The sequence below is a fragment of the Paramisgurnus dabryanus genome, chromosome 7 (genome assembly GCF_030506205.2).
Source record: "Paramisgurnus dabryanus chromosome 7, PD_genome_1.1, whole genome shotgun sequence".
In the NCBI taxonomy this organism is placed as follows: Eukaryota; Metazoa; Chordata; class Actinopteri; order Cypriniformes; family Cobitidae; genus Paramisgurnus; species Paramisgurnus dabryanus.
Genome location: NC_133343.1, coordinates 43,894,469 through 43,918,087, shown reverse-complemented (window position 1 = coordinate 43,918,087; position 23,619 = coordinate 43,894,469). Strand labels below are relative to the sequence as shown.

At 41.4% G+C, this 23,619-nt stretch overlaps 1 protein-coding gene across 1 annotated transcript; it reads left to right on the top strand.

Annotated features, from left to right (window-relative positions):
- Window positions 1–11,352: 11,352 nt before the first annotated feature.
- LOC135751931 (uncharacterized) lies at window positions 11,353–14,741 on the top strand. Its single transcript, XM_065270205.2, has 2 exons — window positions 11,353–12,415; window positions 13,162–14,741. Exons 1-2 carry the CDS (start codon window positions 11,353–11,355, stop codon window positions 14,724–14,726), a joined length of 2,628 nt encoding a protein of 875 aa, XP_065126277.1. The 3' UTR covers window positions 14,727–14,741.
- The last annotated feature ends 8,878 nt before the right edge of the window (window positions 14,742–23,619 follow it).

The window sequence follows — 23,619 nt, the reverse complement described above, 5'->3', positions numbered from 1 at the left end:
CGAGCGAAAAGACTAATGGCTCGGTTCCGACATCAGATGCTAATATAAATATTACAAATACTGTATCGAGCGTGCATAGTGTTCATCAAAATACAGATGGCTCGGTTCCGTTATCAGAGTCAAGTCGGCGGTCAAACTGGGTGACTGTTAGGCGGCATAGTCATATAAGGGCGTCCTTCTAAGACCCATAACGTTACGGTAATTTCTAACAGATTCGATCCCCTAAGGAGTATACCAGCTGAAACACCTTTTAAAAGTGCCCTGGTCATTGGAGATTCTATACTCAGGAACACTAACATTGAGGCACCAAACACCATAGTCGACTGTTTACCGGGAGCCAGAACGTCTGACATTAGATCCAAACTAAAAGTGCTGGCTAATGCTAAGCGGAAGTTTTCTAAGATTGTTATTCACGCCGGCACGAATGACACCAGGCTCCGCCAGTCGGAAATCACCAAAGATAATATTAAGGAGATGTGTGAAATTGCAAAAACAATGTCAGACAATGTAATATGCTCTGGTCCCCTCCCCGCCTACTGGGGAGATGAAACACATAGTAGATTAGTGTCTCTCAATGGATGGATGTCAAAGTGGTGCCCTCAGCATAACGTAGGGTTTATAGACAATTGGAAGCATTTCTGGGGAAGACCATTCCTCCTAACCCGAGATGGCCTTCATCCGTCATCGGAAGGAAGTGCTATACTCACTAGAAATCTGATCAATAGTCTTAATTCTGATATAGTCTGACTATCCAGGGCCCAGGTCAGGAAACAGACAGATCGGCTTAACCGTCCATCTGTTAGCTGCAGTGATATGTCAAGACCACTTATATCCCAGCACTTCGAGTCAATCTTACCGAAATATCAGCACATTTAAACTGTATCTGTTCCCCGAACAAATAAATACAGGGCACCGATTGTTACATCAGGTACAAATCTGATTAATATAAAATTAGAAAACAATACATTAACAGATGAATCTCGAATGTTAAAATTCGGCCTTCTTAACATTAGATCCCTTACCAATAAAGAACCTATTGTCAATTAAATAATTACAGACCAAAACTAAGATGCACTCTGTTTAACAGAAACCTGGCTTAAAGCAGACGACTACATTAGTTTAAATGAATCCACCCCACAAGACTATTATTATAAACACGAACCTCGATTAAAGGGGACGCATACTCGTAAGCACACATTAGACTTAATTCTGTCACTTGGACTCAATATTAATGACGTCGAAATATCACCCCAGAGTGATGCAGTTTCTGACCATTACCTTCTGTCATACACTGTACTTCTAGATAGGATCACTCAATCCACAACATGCTACCGACTAGCCAGAACAATAATTTCCACCACTAAAGATAGCTTTATTAGCACTCTTCCAGACCTGTCCCAAATGAAACATGTAGCAGATAACTGTGACGATCTAGATATTGTAATAGAAAACCTAAACAATGTCTGTTCTAACACATTGGATGCTGTTGCTCCCATTCGAAAAAAGATATTCAAAGAAAAACCGCCAGCTCCATGGTATGACCATCACACTGCAGCCCTTAAAAAGGCAGCTAGAAAAATGGAAAGAAATTATAGAAGCACAAAGTTAGAAGTATGGCGTGCAGCATGGAAAGAGAGTGTTAAACACTACAGACAGGCTATTAAAACCGCCAGATCTACATATCTTAGCAAGCTTATAAATGAGAATCATAATAACCCTCGTTTCCTCTTTAGCACAGTTGCGAAACTGACTAGAAACAAAGAACAAACAGAAACCAACAGTAAACTTCCACACAATAGTAACGACTTCATGAACTTCTTTTCTAACAAAATTTCGGCTATTAGGGAAAACATCGTAGCTACCCAGGCAGCCACCACTCTACCCATTAGTTCACTTGACACTAGACTACCATACGAACATCTTGATTCATTTAAACCTACTACAATAGATGAGCTCTCTAAACTAGTCACATCATCCAAATCATCGTCCTGTATATTAGACCCCATTCCCACAAAACTACTTAAAGAGGTATTCCCTGTAGTGTCAACCCCGGTTCTAAATATCTTTAACTCATCGCTAGAAATAGGATACGTTCCAACAGCTTTCAAACTAGCAGTTATTAAACCGTTGATTAAAAAACCACAGCTTGACCAAGGAGAACTTAATAACTTTAGACCAATCTCAAATCTCCTTTTTCTTTCGAAAATATTAGAAAAGGTAGTGGCAAGCCAGTTACGCACATTCTTGACAAATAATAGTACATATGAAAAGTTCCAATCAGGATTCAGGCCCCACCATAGCACAGAGACAGCGTTGCTTAGAGTTACAAATGACCTCCTATTAACATCCGATCGTGGTGAAATCTCAATTCTTATATTACTAGACCTTAGTGCAGCCTTTGACACAATAGATCACACAATCTTACTCAATAGACTAGAAAACTATGTAGCCTGGTTTAGGTCATATCTAACCAATCGCTATCACTTTGTTTATGTAAATGAGGAAGAGTCATATCACTCCCTGGTTAAATACGGTGTACCGCAGGGATCAGTTTTAGGTCCTATCCTGTTCTCGTTATACATGTTACCCCTAGGAGACATTATCAGGAAACATAACATAAGTTTTCACTGCTATGCGGATGATACCCAGCTTTACATCTCCTCGCATCCCAGCGAAACACACACGTTTTCTAAGCTAAAAGACTGCATTAGCGATGTTAGTGACTGGATGGCACATAACTTTCTTAAGCTCAACTCCAATAAGACAGAGATACTTATTATTGAACCAAATCGCTACAAACATAATATGTCAGATTACAAATTGCACATAGATGGCTGTACTGTGGTGCCATCTTCCACGGTTAGGAACTTAGGTGTGATGTTCGACAGCAACTTATCCTTTGATAGTCATATCGCCAACGTTTCCCGCACAGCATTCTTCCATCTTAGAAATATCTCAAAAATACGCCATATACTGTCTACATCTGACGCAGAGAAGCTTATTCATGCTTTTATGACCTCTAGAATAGACTATTGTAACTCGCTACTCGGGGGATGCCATTCAAATAAGGTCAACAAGCTTCAAGTAGTTCAAAACGCTTCTGCAAGGGTACTTACTCGATCTAAAAAGTATGACCACATAAGCCCAATTCTGGCATCTTTACACTGGCTACCAGTTAAATATCGCATCCAATTTAAAATATCACTAATCACCTACAAAGCTTTAAATGGCTTAGCACCCTCATATCTTAGAGAATTACTATCAGAATACAATCCATTACGCACACTACGGTCGCAAAATTCTGGTCTATTGATTATCCCTAGACTATCAAAAGTGTCTAAAAGTGGAAGATCCTTTTCCTACTTAGCCCCTAAGCTCTGGGATGATTTACCAACCGATGTCCGAGAATCAGACACAGTCGATCATTTTAAATCTAGACTTAAAACTTTTCTCTTCAACAAAGCATTCGCGTAATTTGGCGAGTAAAGGTTCTTAACTTGCAATAGTTATTTTCACGGAACAAAGCACTCACGGTCATAACACAGACCAACCAAATAAATAAATAAAAACCTTTTCTGCATGAACACTTAAAATGAATTGCATTAAATAGTTTGCCACCGTTTGCCACTGATCCTGCATTAACAACGACAGTGGGGCTTCCGGCCTTAGTCAAACGGTTTGGCACATATGGTCAGGTTGCGATGTTTTTGCCGTTTTCTCCTGGTCCTGTAAATGGTATACAATATAGACCCGTTTGCCACTGAACCTGCATTAACGACGACAGTGGGGCTTTAGGCCTTAGTCAAACGGGTCGTCAGGTTTCATTTTCTCTTAAAAGATCGAAAGGTGACCCTTATTTACCATATATACCCTCGCATTGGGCCCCCAATTTGCTAAATCCTCAACTGTGCATAATATAATTATGCCGCAATAGTTAGTCTGTCTGGAACTAAGCTGAGTTAAACCACATCACTGTGTGACACTTCAATACATATGAACGGGAGCTTGTAGCGAATTCTTCTACAGAGCTGTGAAAAAAAAACAATTGAGAAGAACGAAAAAACTAGCAGTTTGATTGAATTGACAATAAGGTAGGTTTCGCTACAATTAACTCTGGATTATAATTGTAAGTTTTGGTGGAAAAGGAATTAATAAACGCGAAAACAAGGGCAACACAGTCCTATAGGCCGCCATTGTTGTTTTGGTTGATCACGCATGCGTAGACGGAATTAATAGAAGCGCATGACGTCACGTCGCCATTGTCAAACAGCGTTTGCAATTGAGCATGCGGCTGTCGTGTAGAAGAACATCTGAACTGCAAAAAATATTGAGCACAGCCCGTGACATCAACTACAGCGGTAGTGAGAGCGGGTACTAAAATATAGTTGCTGCATAATAATATTAGCTGTATTAATATTGTCTGTATTAGCTGCTGCTAATACAGACAAATCTTCTTTAGTCCATAAAGTCTATAAAGTTTATCGGCATAACTCCGCGGCGTGATATTGCTTTAATGACCTGATATCAATTTAATGGTGCGGCGATGAGAGACAATACCGAAGAACGATTTTAAATTGCGAAGCGTATTTAAATGTTTTAATAAACACTGTGGTTTGGCTATTGGACAAACATTGTGAATAGCAATGAGACCGGGGTTAGGTCGCCTGTTAATTAAGCACTAAGCATCAACCGAACCGCGTTTCTTGAGATGTTCTAATCAATTGTGAATAATATTGAAAGCAATGAAGAGGCAATATATTTAACGAATAAACATTACATGCTTATTAGGTTGATGAAAGTGGGCTAGCTTACAGTGGTAGTGCGAGCTGCGGGTCTGTAACGGAGAGAAAAGTGATAATAATAGGATAAATGTGAACTGAGATCCCTACTGTGGTAGAGATAAAGCGACAGAAAGATCAGCAAGATCATGTTTAGAAGAACATCTGAACTGCAAAAAATATTGAGCACAGCCCGTGACATCAACTACAGCGGTAGTGAGAGCGGGACCTAAAATATAGCTGCTGCATTGGTATTTAAAAATATTTCCCAAGTTAGTGGGAGCCTGGAGCTCGTTGTGTAGACGTGATTCCGGAAACGGGCGGGGCCAAAAGCCGGAAAAGAATGAAGCTGGACAGGGAGGCCTGAAAGCTGCCTGGCATAATGATGATGATTGACAGGCCTGAATGTTTAGGCTCCTCCTGAACCTACGTTTAGAACTGCATTTAAGTCTAGTGTTTAGACAAAACATATTTTCTTGGGTCATTTTGCTCATCAAGAAAATACATTTTGATTTAAGAACTTTTAGATATTTGTACTGAAAACAAGACAAAAATACTAAGTAAGAAAGTAATTTTTTGCAGTATATATTATGACATTTAAGTCGTTTTTACAAACATACCTTTCAAAAACATTATGATTTTGAAAGGTAACATTATGAAACATTATGACATACTGATGTGCATCTTTAGACAAGACATTGTAAAAACCAGCTGTTTTTAGTAAAGGCTGCTTAAACAAACATTTTAGTCTTGGACTAAACTTAAGTCCTGTCAGGGAAACTGTCCCTTATAGCTTTAAAAATGGAGAACCATGCAACACCATTAATAATAATGCTTCTAAAATAATGAAATAATCATATGGTCTCTAGTTAGCCATCATAGTGACTGGTAGAGGCAGAACTTACTGCTAAAGTGTGTGTTTGGGATAGAGGTACAGTGCATTATAATTCAGTTAAATTATTCTTTACCCCTGCCAGAAATAATGGAAAACAAAACAATTATTTAAGAACAAAAACAATTATTTAAAAGTAAAAGAACAAAAACAATTATTTAAAAGTAAAATTTAACAATACAAAATTGCAGAAACAACAGACAATCAACATTTAAAATGGCGTTACTCTTTCTATGTCATATTAGAGTATGGCATTGAATAAGCCTAAAGAAGAAAAAAAATTGAAAAGGCAAATATACCCTATAGTCCAAATAAATGCTGGTTACCTTGAACAGTCTGGAGAAGTAAGGCCTACAGAAAATAGCAAAGGCACAGAATGACGCTGAAAGGAGTGTTTTTTTCTTTCTCTTCCAAGGACACCTAAAAAGCAGACAACAGCTGAGTCCATTTCAAATGTAATTTTTTTTCTTTAAATGCTTTATAGCCATGTTGTACACTTCCGCACACAATTGCGTTTTTTCATAGGAGAGCTTTTGTTTGTCAAGATCTTGCATGGACCATTATTTCCAAGCATGTGGACATTTTTGTGAGTCAATGTACTAGATGTATAATGTACTCTTTATGACACAATAGTCAAGTGGAGAGATGCTAATAGGAAAAGTATTCACAACTAACTCACAAGATGCCTGAGAGCATAATAGCTTTGCCCCACAATAACATACATTTATGTGATTTTAGCTCTGAAAATACAACACAGATTACTTTGGCTATTTTGAAATAACAATGTAAACCACTTCTGTCCAGAACATACATTTGTGTGTATTATATATATATATATATATATATATATATATATATATATATATATATATATATATATATATATATATATATATATATATATATCAGTGTTAATTTCGTTGACTAAATATTTTCGTCATTATTTTCGTCAAGAATATATTTTTGCGGACGAAAACGAAACGAAAACTAAAAAAGAATTCACTGATGGAGACTAAAACTATGACTAAATTGATTGACATTATTGTCAACGAATAAAGGACGAGACGAAAATAGACTGTGACGAAAATCCAATCAGCAGACGGGAGAGATGTGCAGAATGAACAAAAGAACCAATCGGCAAGACGTAACAGGTTAGACTGCATGAGAAGAGAACCAATCACAGCCTGACTTACTGAGACGTGAGCGAAGGCATTCAATCCCGGGCGGGAAGACGGCATTCGAACGAAGAGACGAGATGTTTAGAAGAGCTACAAAATGTCCACAGCCGGGAGAAAAAGAAGGGAAGACTTGTGGGCACACTTCACTTTTGACGACGAACAAAACAAAACAAAGTGTAAAGCATGTGGAGCGGTCATACGTGGCAAGAACACAACCAATTTGAAAAGACATTTACAGACGAGCCACCCGGACATTTTCTCAAAGGTAAATTCACAGCGATGTGCTTTTGTTTATTGAGCTAAACAAAATTGACTTTACAAATTGTTGTAGCATTAAATATTACGAACTGAAAAGTCCTGTAAAATAGCCCCTTCTTCAAGTTAGATGAGAGCACAATACGAATACGTAAAATTATGCTACATACATTTGATTAATGCTAATGTTTAGTATATTTCGTAATATTCTACTTGATGACAATATCACAAATATTTCTATATTAGTCATGTGAAACGTGACTGTTCACATCCTATCATTATACCCCTTAAGAAAATTAACCATGGTTTTATTGTGGTAAAAGTGTAGTAACCATGTTTTTTTGGTCTATTGATTACTATCAGCAAAACCATGGTTTTACTACACTACCTATGGTTTAACGATGGTTTTTGAAAACCATGATTGTCAAAACCATGGTTATTTTGTAGTTACTATGGTTTTACTACAGTAACCATGGTTTTCTTTGTTTTAACTGTAGTAAAACCATGGTTAATTTTTGTAAGGGACATACTAATGTAGCAATGTTGTGGTATTTAAACATACAATATTGTTAGACAAGGGAATACCTTATAAAATCTTGTTACATTTTTTTATCCACCTAGTTGCCAACGTATTAAATATTTAATTTTTTCACTCTTTTATTTGTGTTTAGTGCTTTAATATTTACTGCTTGCGCAAATAAAGTGATTGCAAGGAATAAATAATATAAACCTATTTAAACTATTTTCCTTTTTAATTTCACAGCTACAGAAGTCTCCTGATGAAGGCGGTGCACCAAGCGCAAAAAAGGCAAAAATATCCCATCAAAACATTGCAGAAGCACTGTTAGGTACTACAAAGTACAAAAGCAATGCCAGAGAACAGCAAGTAAAAGAGGAGGCTATAGCAAAATGGATTGGGCGTTCAGGGTTACCACTCACTACAGTAGAAGATGAGGACTTTATTCTCATGATAGAAACATTTTATAAAAAGCTGACAGTTCCAAAGAAAACAAAGATAAGCAATCTGATTGAAAAACACTATGAGGAAGAAATTACAAAGTTTAAGAAACGACTGTGTGGTGCTCGTAAAGTGTCAATTGGAATTGACCTATGGACTAAAAAGGGACTGTCTGCATCATTCCTTGGCATAAGTTGCTGCTTTTTTTGTGTTGATAAAAACAGTCCAGAACACATCCTGCTCGCTCTTGAACAAGTTGCCCATCCACACACTGCCCAGTCCATTAAGGCCTGCGTGGATAAGTGCATGCAGGAATGGGGCATTTCAAATGACAAAATTGTGACTGTAATAACGGACAATGGTAGCAATATGGTAGCAGCATTTAAACACAGTACTCAAGAAGAAGAAGAAGAGGCTAGCTCAGATGATCAAGAGGAGTCCCCCCGAGGTGAAAGTGATTCAGAGGAGGAGATTGAAGACCATCGGTAAGCCACTTTTATTCATAATTTAATTTGACAGTAAGTTAATGTATTACCTCATTTACCTGATATGTATTTACTTTTCTTTTCGGTAGCTATCAAAACGTGGAGATGGATATGGAACGGATGCCATGTGTGGTTCACACGCTGCAGCTTGTGGTCCACATGCTAAACAAGGAGGCAAGTGTGAAGCGAATCCTTGACAAAGCACGATCAATTGTGAAGCTTTTTCGCAAGTCATCTGTTGCAACACAGAAGATTTTGGATAAGTGTGGCCTAATTGTTGTGAATGATTGTCCCACGCGATGGTCAAGTACATATTACATGATTGCACGACTACTCAAAGTTAAAGATCCTCTTTGTGAAATAGCGAATGAGATGGGGTGGGACAACTTACTCTCTAGTGAGTGGCAGAAGCTCACCTCATTGCATGAACTCATATTGCCTTTTGTCGAACACACACAGACTCTTCAGAGTGACACGATGTCTATGTCACTGATCGTCCCTGCCCTCTTAGACTTGCATAGCCACCTTACTGATTTTGAAGAAAACACAAATCATCGGGATTTTGCCACTCTAGCACGAAAAATGAAAGTCAATTTGAACCAGCGCTTTGCCTGGGTATTGGATCCATCAGATGAAAAGTTCTCTCCACTTGTTGCAGCTGCTTTCTTTCTCAATCCTACTGTGTGTGATACTCTCCTTGATGTCACTGATGACAGTGTTCAGGAACTTTTCAAGCAGGCAGAGAGGTATGTGGTCCAGTGCACTCAGAGTCAAGAGACTCACCCTGATGATGTGGAGGAACTGAATGGACCAGAGCCTGACCTAGGACCACCACCCTCCTCCTCAAAGCAGCCAGTCTTCAGATTTCTGTCCAAATGCCGTGCAAAGCCTAAACCAAAGCCCTCCACATGTAGCATTAGGCAGCAACTAAGCAAATACAAAGAGGAGCTCTCACAGCCTATTACTTGTGATTCAGGAATCCAGTTTTGGCTTGGGAAATGTGACACATTTTATCACAGCTTGAAACCATTAGCATTAGCTCTGTTAGCAATGCCGGCTTCACAAGCTTTTGCTGAGAGAGTTTTTAGTGTCACAGGTGATCTAACCAGGGGAAAGCGTAACAGAGCAAAAGTCACTTTAGCACAAAGTGCTTTCTTGAAAATGAATAGAGGTAAATAAGTGTAAGGCTACATTGTAAGTATTCTGTGGTTGAATTGCCAGCATTGTGGTAGCAAGAAGAAAATGTTGTTCAGTGCACTTTAGATTCAAATTAAAGATGTTTGCACTTATTGTTCAGCTCAGCTGTAAGCTTTAAGGTCCTGGACCTAACTTTATTTTTTTTATTAATGGTGAACTGGCAGCTAGTTATTGTTTACATTACCATGACAGTGTTTGTTGCTGCATAAAAGCTTTTGAATTTAAATAAACACACAGTTGTGTTGAAATAAAGACACGGATGTGTTGAAATAGTAAAATTTGTGTTTTATTTGTGTTTTATATATTTTGGTTAAGTTTGTTTCCTATACCAGCGGACACAATAAATCTAATAAATCTGTTACTGATTTTAGTCCTATTTTAGTCGGCTAAAATACCAAGCAATTTTAGTTGACTAAAATACCAAGCAATTTTAGTCGACTAAAATAAGACTAAAATTAAAACAAATCAGATGACTAAAACTTGACTAAAACTAAAAATAATTATAGTCAAAAGACTAAGACTAAAACTAAATTAAAATTTCTTGTCAAAATTAACACTGTAAGGAGGAAGTGGGACGAGCCCAGATGGTCCAAGTCGCTAAGAGTGACTGCCAGGCCGTCGCATTGTGTGTAGCTCCAAGGAAAAGGAGACACCTGGTTCCATGTTTCTTCTTGTGTTCCATGTGATTTTCCTTCCAGGTCACTGACAGACACAGGTGTGGACCTGAGGACTCAGGTCCAAGAGAGGGAGGTTGTTGAAAATGAAAGTGAAAGTAAACTGAACCTGCTGGAGAACAGAGAGAACAGACGGGAAGTGAACCACTATTGGTAACACCCACACAACACCAACAACAAAGTCGACAGACAATCTGTAAACTTCAGGTATAGCCGTACGATTCAAGGCAAAGTACGGTACACAAAAGGTTGTAAGTCAAAACAAACACACAGGTGAATGTGCAGTTACCCATGAAGATGACGGCAGACTGATCTTTCATTTAATAACCAAACAAAACTGTACTGATTTACCAACATATGAGAATTTTACTAACAGCCTCAGATGCATGAGAGATTGGTGTGAGGAAAAAGGAATAACAAGTGTGCCTACTCCTCGGCTGTGGTGTGGGTTAGATAAATTGGATTTCCATAAGGTGGTGGAAATCCTGACAGAAGTGTTCAGGGACCTGAACATCACAATTACTGTTTAGTCATTATAACCTGGGTAACTACATACCATATTGGTATATGAATTTTGACCTTTGAATTTCTTAAGTTTCTTATATAGTCTTACATTTCAATGTTTCCTTTTGAATTTAATTTCTAAGTTTCTTATACAGTTCTACAGTATTAATTTCACATTTCATTTTTCTTTTCCTTTTTGAATTTATGATGTTTTATATAAACAAGGTTTGGGAGGAGCTGATCAGTCAATGAACACGGCTGGCTCTCGATCATTAATCAATGAACACGGCTGGCTCTCAATCACTAATCAATGAACACGGCTGGCTCTCGATCATTAAGCAATGAACACAGCTGTTTATCAATCACTAACTTAGTAGCAGCTCTATAAATAATCAAGACTCCTTACCCTCATTCTCCGGAATTATCGCAAGATGTCCAGACAATTAAACGTAGCACAGGAAATGCACCGTACAGCACAGGATTCTCCTGGGCCTTCCAAAAGCGGTCGGGATGTTTCAATCGAGCCCGAGGCCTCCCCACAGGCCGGGCGATCTTCCCGCACTGTTGAACGAACCCCGAGGAGAAAAAGACCGTCTCCTCGCACCCCGCAGAGGCGCTCCCCACCATCACCGGCTTCTTCATACGCTTCTGCGTCTCCAGGAATCCCCGACATTAAGAAATGGACCGTCCTAGGCCTCAAAGTAGCTCTGGAAAACGCGGATATTCCATTTTCTCGTAAGCAAACAAAGGCGCAGCTGTTCAGCCTCCTCCGCGATAGCCAGAGGGCTACTCAACCCCCGCAAACAGCCGTGTCAGCGAGCTCTGACTCCTCGTCTTCACAAGCACGGAGTACACCGTACTCCCGAAAGACACCGGGGAAAACGCGGAGGTCTCAAAGACGCCACATGAAGCCATCGGCTAGCCTGGGCCGCCCGCCGATGTCTCCAGCAGCCAGCCCACAAGCGAGGAAGCCAGCAAGCCAGCCAGACAGCGCGAACATGCTTCCGCTCACGGCAACGGCTTCGCTCCTCCCACTGCCATTTCATTCTCCCGGCCAATGGCCTGCTGCCCCTCCGTCTATCTGTCACACGGGGTTGCGTTCAGCAGCAGCACCGGCCGCTTCTATCTTTCACTCTCACATTTTTCCCACTTTTACCGCAGGAGCCGACACGAGCGTGAGGATGCCTCCGCTAACGAGTAAGGCCCCGGTTTTTGCCGCAGGAGCCGACACGAGCGTGAGGATGCCTCCGCTAACGAGTCAGGCCCCGGCACCCTCTATGACTTTTCCACCTGATATTTTCGCCCACGGATCGACCCAAAGCGTGAGGCTGCCTCCGCAAGCGGCTCCAGTGGCTTCTTTTTCTGTTAATTCTGTTCCCCAGACCCTTCAACCTTTCACTCTGGCTACCGCAGCACCAATGCCCATCCCACCCAACGCATTGGCCTTGGAACCTCCCCCTGTCATCAATTCCATCAGGCAGCAGATTTTAGCAGGTGCGGACGTAGATCTTTTTACACTTCTTTCACCACTTTCACCTCCCCAGACTGACAAGCAGATCAATTGTGGGGAATTCACTGTATCACTAAAAACACTGCACAAATTTCTTCTCGCATTCTAAGTTTGGCCGAATTCACTATTGCTTTTTCACGGTATTTAGAAGTAATCTGCACAACTTACCCACATTGGAGACGCGAGCTCAGCGATTACCTCACAATAATCGCGGAGCTCGCTTTATCACACGGAGGATCTCATTTTTACACTTACCACCGTTTATTTTCCGCCAAATGCGCCATTCGCATCGCTCAGTGGAACCAGTGTCCCTATTGGGGGGCACTGGACACTGAGATTCACAGCAGAGTTTTTCTTGGCGTCCAAAACATCACGTGTGCAGTTTGCCGTTCGGTAGCTCACAACACAATTTCCTGCCCCCTAGTCAATCACAATATTCCACCAGTCACGGATTCAACTCACTTTAGATCCACCAGCTACGTTCCGCACCTAGCAAACCAGCAAAGCCCACTCCCTCACAGAAGTTCCACCGGACAACGCCAATCCGCTGCAGGAGACGTATGTCACAATTTCAACAACGGGAAATGCACCAGGAACCACTGCCGTTACACCCATGTCTGCAGCTACTGTGGAGGAGCACACGCTCTCATCATTTGTCCCATCAAAAAATCAAATAAAAAATCATATAACTATTTATCGACTCCTGTCAATATTTCCTGTTTATCCACAGAGTTAACATCATATCCCAACGCTAATTTCACCAGCTACCTCTTGAACGGCCTCTCGCAGGGTTTCAATCCCGGCGTATTAGCTTCGCCCACCTTAAACATGATCTGTCCAAATTTGCAGTCAGCGCTCGTTGAACCCGAAACCGTCGACTTGTTAATTCACAAAGAGGTCAATGAGAAATTCATCATGGGCCCCTTTTCCGCCCCTCCTTTCAGTACATTTCGCGTGAGTCCAATTGGAGTAGCCACCAGGAAATTTTCTGGAAAAAAGCGCCCCATTTTTGACCTTTCTTCACCACACTCTTCTCCTCTCCCTAGCATTAACAGCCTGATTCCGCTCGAAGAATTTTCATTGAATTACCACGACATTGATCAAGCTATCACTCTCATTAAAAATGCTGGTCGCAGCGCATGGATGGCAAAAGTAGATATTACATCAGCATTCAAAATCATGCCCATCCACCCTGATTTTTGGCACCTGTTTGGCATATGCTGGCGCAATAAATTCTACTTTTCCGTCCGATTAACTTTCAGGTGTAGAAGCAGCCCCAAAATATTTGACATGCTGTCAGAGGCCATTTGCTGGATTCTTTCCAATAACTACGCAATCCCCCACGTCGTACATCTTTTAGATGATTTTTTAATCATATCTCCTCCAGATAATCTCCCAGCCGCCCATCTCTCGACAGTGCAGGGAGTTTTTCAGAAGCTTGGAATTCCGCTCGCTCAGGAAAAAACCGCCAGTCCAGACACTTCCATTGAATTTTTGGGAATCATTTTAGATTCTAAAAAATTCCAAGCGTCGCTACCCAAGGAAAAAATTGTCAGGATCATCTCAGTAGCTTCCAACCTGCTCGACAACCCATCTTGCTCCAAACGCAAGTTACTCTCAGTACTCGGCTATTTCAATTTCGCAATGCGTATAATTCCCCAGGGACGCCCTTTCATCTCACATCTCATTTCTCTCTCGACAACCGTAAATACACTCAAAGGTCTCATATCCCTAGACGAGCCATGTCTTAACGAGCTCAGCCTATGGGTAAGATTCCTAAAGCAGTGGAATGGCATTTCTTTCTTTTATGAAAGCATGATTTCTCATCCCACGGACATTCAATTATACACCGACGCCACCCCGTCCATCGGTTTCGGTGGCTATTACAGAGGCCGCTGGTTCGCGTCAACATGGCCTAATCAACTTTCTGATCTCCCAGAGACCCTGTCGTCATCTGTGCTGTTTGAGTTATACCCCATAGTAGTCGCTGCCTTTTTGTGGGGGAAAGAATGGACCTCAACCAGCATCGTCATACACTGCGACAGCCAGGCAGCCGTACAATGCATCAACAAAGGTCGCTCTCATTCCCTCACATTAATGCCTTTACTAAGACGTCTAATATGGACCGCAGCATGTGATCAATTTTTGATCTCGGCCACATACATCCCCGGCCGTAACAATACAATAGCAGACTCTCTCTCTCGATTTGCTTTCCAGAAATTCAGGCAGCTGGCACCAGAAGCGGACCTCCACCCAACACCAGTGCCTCCTTATTCAACACTAATATTCCCATAAATCATCCACTCAAAGACCTTCTTAATACCTCTCTAGGTAACAGACTCCAAGCGGTCTCCCCAGGGAACTCTTCAAACCTATTTGACAGCTCAGAGAAGCTGCAGAGTTTTCATCAATTACACCAGATCACAGCCCTACCGCAACAAGATTCCATCTCAAATTACAACTACTGTCGCAGCGCGACCGCTTTTTCAGAAGCCCAAGCCTTTATTTTACACTCTGCCGCAGCAGATGCCTTTTTCAAGCCAGTATCGCAGCAGCGACCGCCCCCGCAGGGGCCCGTGCTTCTTTTTTGCTCTGCCGCAGCAGTCGACTTCCGAAGCCAGTATCGCAGCTGCGACCGCCCCCGCAGGGGCCCGTGCTTCTTTCACATGCTCTGCCAATAAAACCTTCCCTTTCCAACTCAGGCCAGTATCGCAGCAGCGACCGCCCCCGCAGGGGCCCGTGCCTTTTCCTCGATCTGCCGCAGCAGATTATTTCAACCTCGAAGCCCGTATCGCAGCCGCGACCGCCCCCGCAGGGGCCAGTGCTTCCTTCACATTTTCTGCCCAGCAGAATTTATGCATCTATCGCTGCCTAAGCAGTACTGCTCCCTCTGGAGTTTCTTCTTCCCCAACTAACTCATGTCTGGCTCCTCTAGAGCTCAGCCCATCTCAGGGCACAAACTGCTTCTTTCGCTCCCCTGGAGTCCTACCTTGCTCCTTACAGCACTACCTCACCTACTACCTTTAAAACTCCCCGCTCTTCTTCAGAGCACAATTTTCTCCTATCCCTACATATAGGCAGCAGCAGAATTTGCTCCCCCGGAGCCCCCTATATTCTTCAAACTACAGCCTTTGGGTCCAGGCCTCTGCCCCACCTCATACTATCCTTCTCAACCTCTTCACAGCACTTCTCAACAGTGCCCGCTCTCCAGAGCTGCCTTTTTCAATTCTACCCTCTACTTCAGCATATTTCCCAATGAGGGCCAGCACCTCGCCTTCTCAAGCCAGCCTTCTTTGGGGAATTGTTGTTCAGGCGGCTGTCCTGCACCACCTGCTCTTTTTGGGGATAACCCGGGTCAGGGCACGCCCCAGGCCCGGGGCTCCTTCCCCGGTCAAGGGACGAACGTTCCGAACTCGGGGGGTATTTCCCGAGCTCGGAACCTTCGCCCCGGGACAGCACGCCACTCACGCATATTAGCAGTCCCACTTTATTGTCAGTGAGGCGAACTCGTAAAATGATGTTTTATATAAACAAGGTTTGGGAGGAGCTGATCAGTCAATGAACACGGCTGGCTCTCGATCATTAATCAATGAACACGGCTGGCTCTCAATCACTAATCAATGAACACGGCTGGCTCTCGATCATTAAGCAATGAACACAGCTGTTTATCAATCACTAACTTAGTAGCAGCTCTATAAATAATCAAGACTCCTTACCCTCATTCTCCGGAATTATCGCAAACCCACCTCCACCCCTTCGCCTCACTACGTACATTTAGCTCAGCACCGGGGATAACCCGGGTCAGGGCACGCCCCAGGCCCGGGGCTCCTTCCCCGGTCAAGGGACGAACGTTCCGAACTCGGGGGGTATTTCCCGAGCTCGGAACCTTCGCCCCGGGACAGCACGCCACTCACGCATATTAGCAGTCCCACTTTATTGTCAGTGAGGCGAACTCGTAAAACGATTGTTATTTGAGTATTAGCCAATAGGCATAAGTGTATTTTTTCCACAGAGATGAAGCTATATGGAAATTGGAAGGTTCTGTGGGCCCTAGGGGCTATAACTGCAATTATAATTACCATAATATTTGGCATAAACAATGGAGGTAATCTGAAAATTGACAAAAGGTCCAAAACAACACCACAAGATCCGTGTTTAAAGAGATATGGGGGAATTGAATTAAATTACACAAAAATTGAACGATATCATACACCTTGGATTTGGCCACACTGGTCACTTGTGGATGTTGTTGTATCCCCTGTCTCAGATCCCTGTGTAACAGGCTGATAGTGTCTGCAATAGAGAAAAAAGAAAATCCACCCCCATACAGCATGCCGCTATTAGGCCTACAGAACCTAGAGGATGATGAGGAGGAACAAGTGTGACCTCTTTCAGAGGTCAAGAGAGGGAATTGTGGGATTTTAAGGTTATATGTTTGTAAATAGTTTACTTAGAAGTGTTTTCAATAATCATTATAGCATGCTGAAGTAAAAGATTGTTTGTGTTTGTCTAAGAGAGTGGAAAGTTACTGAGAGGGAGCAGCTTGTGTGTGCAAAAGCTGCAAGGCCGTGGTTTCGGTTGGATTAGCTTGGAATGTACAGCTGGTATTGGTCAAGATAAGAGCGAGGCCTGAGGGAGAAAAGCAAACAGACATCCATGTTATTAACCAATGTTTTAATATTTACAGGATAAAATATGCAATGTATTTCTTACTTAATCAGTATTAATTATTGAATAATTGATGTAATAAATATAAGATGTTGTCTTTGATAAATGTGTATTAACCAATGAAATAAAGGTTGCATACAGAATAACCTAATGGGGGCATGGCAGCTCAACCTTGAAGAACAGAATCTCCTGTGCTTGTTCTTTGTGTGTGTGTGTGTGTGTGTGTGTTTTCTTCCCTAACAGATGGTTTTTAATAATGATTAAAGTGTTTGCTTAGAAGTAGTATTGCAGTAAAAGATTTAATATGTGTTTATCTATCTAAAGAAGTTAATGTGTGCCTTATTCATATAACCAATTTTACGAATAATGAAATGATGTTATGATATTGAAATGTGTTTTACATAATAATCATTTTCATCTTACAGCTTATGTCTTTTTATGAATAAATGAATGTTTTATTAATGATTTGTTTTTAAGAAAGCATTATAATATGCTATGTGAAGTCAATCATATGTGAAGTGGAAAAGTACTGTGGAAAAAGTTACAAATTGCAGGACTCTCAAAGTTGTGCGGAGAACAGTTTGTTTTTTCTTTGTCTGTGTATATCTTCGCCTACAGGCTGAAACTGGGTGTGGTGATGGAGTCAGATAAACGAGAACAACCGATGTGGGTGGAGAATTCTAAGAAAAAGATCGACGTCACATAATATATAAATAATTGTCAAAAAAGAGGCTGTGTGTCTTCGCTTACCAGATGTGGTCATGAGAAGATCCAGCATGCTGTGAAACTTTTTCATATCTGATCAATAAATATTTGAACTTAGATATTTGTATTTTGTGCCTTTCCTCTAAATTATGAACATGCAATGGACGCCTTAAAGTTCAACACACCACAGCAGTGTTTGGGAAAATGCAGCAGACAATGAGCAAGCCAAGCTGATCTCAAAAGATGGTATGTGCCATAACACATGCAACATTACTAGTCACTGCTGACGTTTTACCCATGTTTATTAAGGATTGTTTTTGTTTGTAGATTCGTTATCTGTTTCTTCAAAGGGGAGGCAGTTTGGGAGATGGGAAATAGGAGGATGCTACAGTTACACAGGGCGAATTTCAGCAGCTCAGTTTCACACTTGAAACTAACAATGAATTATAGTGAGTCTGTGTGAATCCCAAACATCTCAAAATTATTTTTGTATATATATTGTATGTAAATTGTAATGTTGTAAATAAGAATGTACATTGTAAATGTTAATAGCACATAAACATTAATAGCAATTAATAGTCTATTTTTAAAACAAAAATAATGTTTGATGCTTTGGATACATATAGTATCATATACTCTACATAGTATACTTCAAGATGCTTTTTACACAAAAACCTACAATAATATCAAAGATCAAAGTATAAGACAACTTACATTATTTTATGTCATAGTAAACTATTTTTATACTCTGTGTGACCTTTGCTCTCTCTGAGATGTGTATGTTCATTTTGTAGCTGGTCAGGGTAGATGACCAGCTGACGTACCAGTTTTGCCAGGTTGGAGGACCAGCTTAAACCAGCTAAAACAGCCAACCAACTTAGCTAAGCTGGTATATGCTGGTGGGTCAGCTGGTCTTCCAGCCTGACCAGCTACAAAAGGCCAAAACCCCTCTAAAACAATCCTGCTACCCCAGCCTGACCAGCGGAAACCATACTGGGAGAATTCATATTCATATTGATTTGCATTTACACATAAAATGGGTAACATACATTACTGTGCAAAAGTCTAAGGCCACCATCACCAGCTTTGTTGTTTTAGCAAAGTTTTAATGTCCATCCATATTTATTTTTCACTCTTTTTTTAAGATACAAACAGAAAATACAGGAAAAATTTAAAACAAAACAATTTTCAGAAGTAAATGCCTTTTTCAGGCATCAGTCAGTATTTAGTGTGACCTCTCTTGGCACGAAACACATCTTCAGGACTTCATTCTCCTCAAAAAAGCCTTAAGTCATTTGATGATTAGAATTAGAATTTCATTTTATTTAGGTTTAAGAAATCCTGCAGTTGCCTGCTATGGCTCAAGTTTAAGGGGAGTTTACCCTAAATACTTGACACCTCAGCTTATACTTTATACTGTTTTTAATACCACATACACATTTCCTGTATTTTTTTGGTTGTATTCTAATAAAGACACTGAGAAATAATTATGTATGATCACTACACAATTGCAAAAACAACTAATCTAATGGTAGCATGCTGGCCTAAGACTTTTGCATAGTACTGTATGTCCACATTTACCCACCTTTACTTAGAGTGAACTGTAACAGCAACAATAATGCCATAAGCATGAAATACTAGGTAAAAGTGCGTTTTGCATGCTTTCTAGTTTTAGCACAGAATTCTGTCTCCCTTATCTTTTAAATGTTTGCTACAGATATTTTGCAAGACATTTTAAACATATCGGGGTGGTTTCCCAGACAGGGAAATCTTAAAATACATCAGTGCCCTTTGTTTAACATCATAATGCACACAAGTAATGTTTTGAGTAAGGCATGTTTGTTAAAACTAGTTATATTTCATAATTAAACTGAGGCATAGTCCTGGTTTAAGCTATTCCTTGTCTGGGAAACCACCCCAATAAATAATAACTACTTAACTTTTAAATGTGTTCATTTCGTTGTTTTAGGTTAGAAGACAACAGAAATATTTGACATCGGAGTCCAGCAGACAGCCAGAGACGCACACACACGGAGCTGAAGCGCGTTTGACTGACGCGTACGGGAGATCAGGCACGCGCACGGGAGCTCGCGCACGCACACACAAACACGGAGCACAGGACAATTACAACTGTTCAATTAAAATAAAAGAACTTTGTGGTAAACAATGTTTAGCGTGTCTGATTTCATTGGTTGTAATGAAATAAAACGATGTGCTGAGGACTTTAGGCGAACGTCCCCTAAAAGTCCCGAAAGTCCGCTGACCGTCCTGCAAACGTCCTTGTGAAAGTCCGGAGGACGTCTTCGCGGACGTCCGCTCGACGTAACAGGGGACCCTACACGATAACGTCCAGGGGACGTTCGCAGAGGACATTTAGGGGACGTCCAGGGGCCCTTTTTTTGTTAGCTGGGATCGAGGGGAAATATATGTTTCTTGGATTTCATTAAAGTACCTCATTTTTTGTTTGAAGATGAATGAGAGAACATGAGGGTAAGTTAAGTGATGACTTTTTGCTTTGCTTTTTTATTTTTAGTGAACTATTAAATAAGTAGAACATTTAGTATTACAGTATGTCTTCATTTTAAACCAACTTCTTCAAGCGTGTATGTTGTGTGGCTTTTGGAACATAATTTTTTTACGAGTAAAGTTCTACAGTATTTGTATAACATTAAGATCACTTTTATGTTTTTCTAATGCTAATGTTTAATGCAATGCTAGTACTAGACTAAAAGGTATGTTTGAGCTGTCTTCTCTGAAAATAACATCTGTGGATATGGATTTGACCATAGTCCCTTTTGCATTGTTTTTATTACATTCTCTAATGTTTCAAGATACTAACTCAAAAATAACCAAAAAAAAAAATGTTTTGACAATCGGCGTGAATATACCAAAAAAAAACAGTAAAAACTCAGAACAGAACTTTTGAGTGTCACATTTTACACTATCAGTCCTGATGCAGTTCATTTTGCATTTTCCTCATATAGCCAGGCCTGTAATAACACAGTGAAGTGCCCCAGGGTGACCAAATTTCAAGTGTTCCTCCCCCCAAAAAATTATACATTATATAATTATATAATGACAAAAGTGTTATATATGGGCCATTCTACCGAATTGGTGCAAATTGACACTTTCAAACTTCTTGAAAAAAGTGTGTTTTTTCATGCAAGCTTTGTAGTCATAAACATAGTAGAACATCTAAGGAACACTAATCTACTGATTGGACACTTTAGTTTCTTAGCATGTTTTTATACAGTTTCGAAATGTTTTCTCTCTCCCAAAATGTGTCACTACCGAAACACAACAACATTTGATATAAAAAATAGGTTTTTAATAGCCTATTCTGATTTTCTGTACATTAACCTTCTAAATATATTTTTTATTTTTTTTTAAAGACAGTTTCATGGTTATATTGATTGGAAATACAATTTTAACAAAACTATAAGAGTGGTTTATCAAATGAAATGTATTTTTAAAGCAATATTTCTCTGTAATTGCCATACATGTGTCACAGGGTGACGATCATTGAAGGGCGGAACTAAAAGTTGGAGAGTTTTTGTTCCGCCTGGAAGCGTTTTCTGTCTAGACGGAAGCTCACTAACACCGGAACTTCCGGTAAACCCCGCAAGCGCAAATCAGTGAATTCGTTGCAGGTGCGGCTGATTAACCGTAGCGGTTGGTGATTGGAGGAAACAACAGATCCGGGGAGTATAAAGAGATCATCTAAAAACACAGTCAGGGTCGTTTGCTGGAGTCTTTGCTGGCGTGTGTTGGTGTTGCTGTTGTGCTGTGTATACTCTTCAGGCTGGGCTGGCGTGGCTGTGTGGGACGAAGGAAAGCATACTGCTGGAATCTGAAACGAAACCGAGAGAGAAATCAACGTCAGAGTGAGTAATAAATGATCCGAAGGAAACAAAAGCTACTGACGTTACTGGTGTAAACATTGTGTTGCGTGTCTACACGCCAACTCGTCTGCTGCTGTGGATACGAGCATGTGGAGAAGAGGCTGACAATGGAGCATACTGTACGGTGATTGTGAGTACAAACAAATACTTTTGGACACTGGTTGTTAACCCGTTGTGTGACAGGGTGTTTAGTGAAAGCAGGACGGCCCTACCGCGGAGCAGTGTGGTGGGAGTGCCGGAAGAAAGCCAGCTCGGTTGACTATAGCTCCTATGAACGTAGACTGAGTCGTATAAACAACGCCATACCGAATTCCGGGAAGGAGGAGAAGACGGGGTTTCTCAGTGCTCACTTGTAGTGTGGTGTGGTGAGTCTATATTGTGTGAAACCTTTCACTTGAAGTGGTGCAGTGTCCTTTCTTTTGCTGTGTGTGTGGATATCGACGGACTTCCTGTGGATTTGGGTTGTGTGACGGAGAGGTGGTGAAGCGTTTGACCACAAGAAACTGTGTGAGTAACATGAAGGATACCCAATTGCTTGTATGTTGTGATTCATAACCTGCGCTTTGCGGAGTGAGGCGGAGTCGATCTCATCTGTCCCGTAGCCTCTTCCAAAGGGTGCCCCTGTCTAGCGTTCGCTAGCTGACGAAGTGGAAAGGAGAGGGCAGCACTCGGCTCGGTGTGACAGAGTGAGTTGTGCCCCCGCAGTAGCAGCAGCCGTCGAGAGGTGTTGTTCCTCGACGCCATCATCATCATCTTGCCTCGAGGCCTTCGGCGAGTTGAGGAACAACGGTCACTGTAAGTCCACCTTTTTCTTCTTTCACTCACCCAAACGAAATGCATGCCTGTATTGATTGTCGACTAGCCACGTGTGAAAGTAAGGGAACTAGAGAAGAGGAGATTATACCTACCATACTTACTGTATGTCGTGTCCGTTGGAGAGGTGAGAGAAACCCCCAGTTGTGTACTTAACCATTCTGTGTGTCCTGGCCAGCAGCCTGTGTGAAGAACGAGAGAAGAGGAGATTATATCTACCATACTTACTGTATGTGGTGTCCGCTGGAGAGGTGCGAGAAACCCCCAGTTGTGTACTTAACCATTCTGTGTGTCTCGGCCAGCAGCCTGTGTGAAGAGGGAAAGAAGGAGAGATTATATCTACCATACTTACTGTATGTGGTGTCCGCTGGAGAGGTGAGAGAAACCCCCAGTTGTGTACTTAACCATTCTGTGTGTCTCGGCCAGCAGCCTGTGTGAAGAAAGAGAGAAGGGGAGATCATATCTACCATACTTACTGTATGTGGTGTCCGCTGGAGAGGTGAGAGAAACCCCCAGTTGTGTACTTAAACATTCTGTGTGTCCCAGCCAGCAGCCTGTGTGAAGAAAGAGAGAAGAGGAGATCATATCTACCATACTTACTGTATGTGGTGTCCGCTGGAGAGGTGAGGGAAACCCCCAGTTGTGTACTTAACCATTCTGTGTGTCCCAGCCAGCAGCCTGTGTGAAGAAGGAAAGAAGGAGAGATCATACCTACCATACTTACTGTATGTTGTGTTCGCTGGAGAGGTGAGAGAAACCCCCAGTTGTGTACTTAACCATTCTGCGTGTCCTAGCCAGCAGCCTGTGTGGAGAAAGAGAAGAAGAGGAGACCATACTTACCATACTTACTGTATGTTGTGTCTGCTGGAGAGGTGAGAGAACCCCCCAGTTGTGTATTTGACTATTCTGTGTGTCTCAGCCAGGAGCCTGTGTGGAGGAAGAGAGAGAAGAGGAGGCCATACTTACCATACTTGTTGTATGTTGTGTTCGCTGGAGAGGTGAGGGAAACCCCCAGTTGTGTGCATAACCCCTCTGTGTGTTCAACCAGCTACCTGTGAAGAGAGAGAGAGAGACACCCGTGATTAGGAGTACGTCCCAGA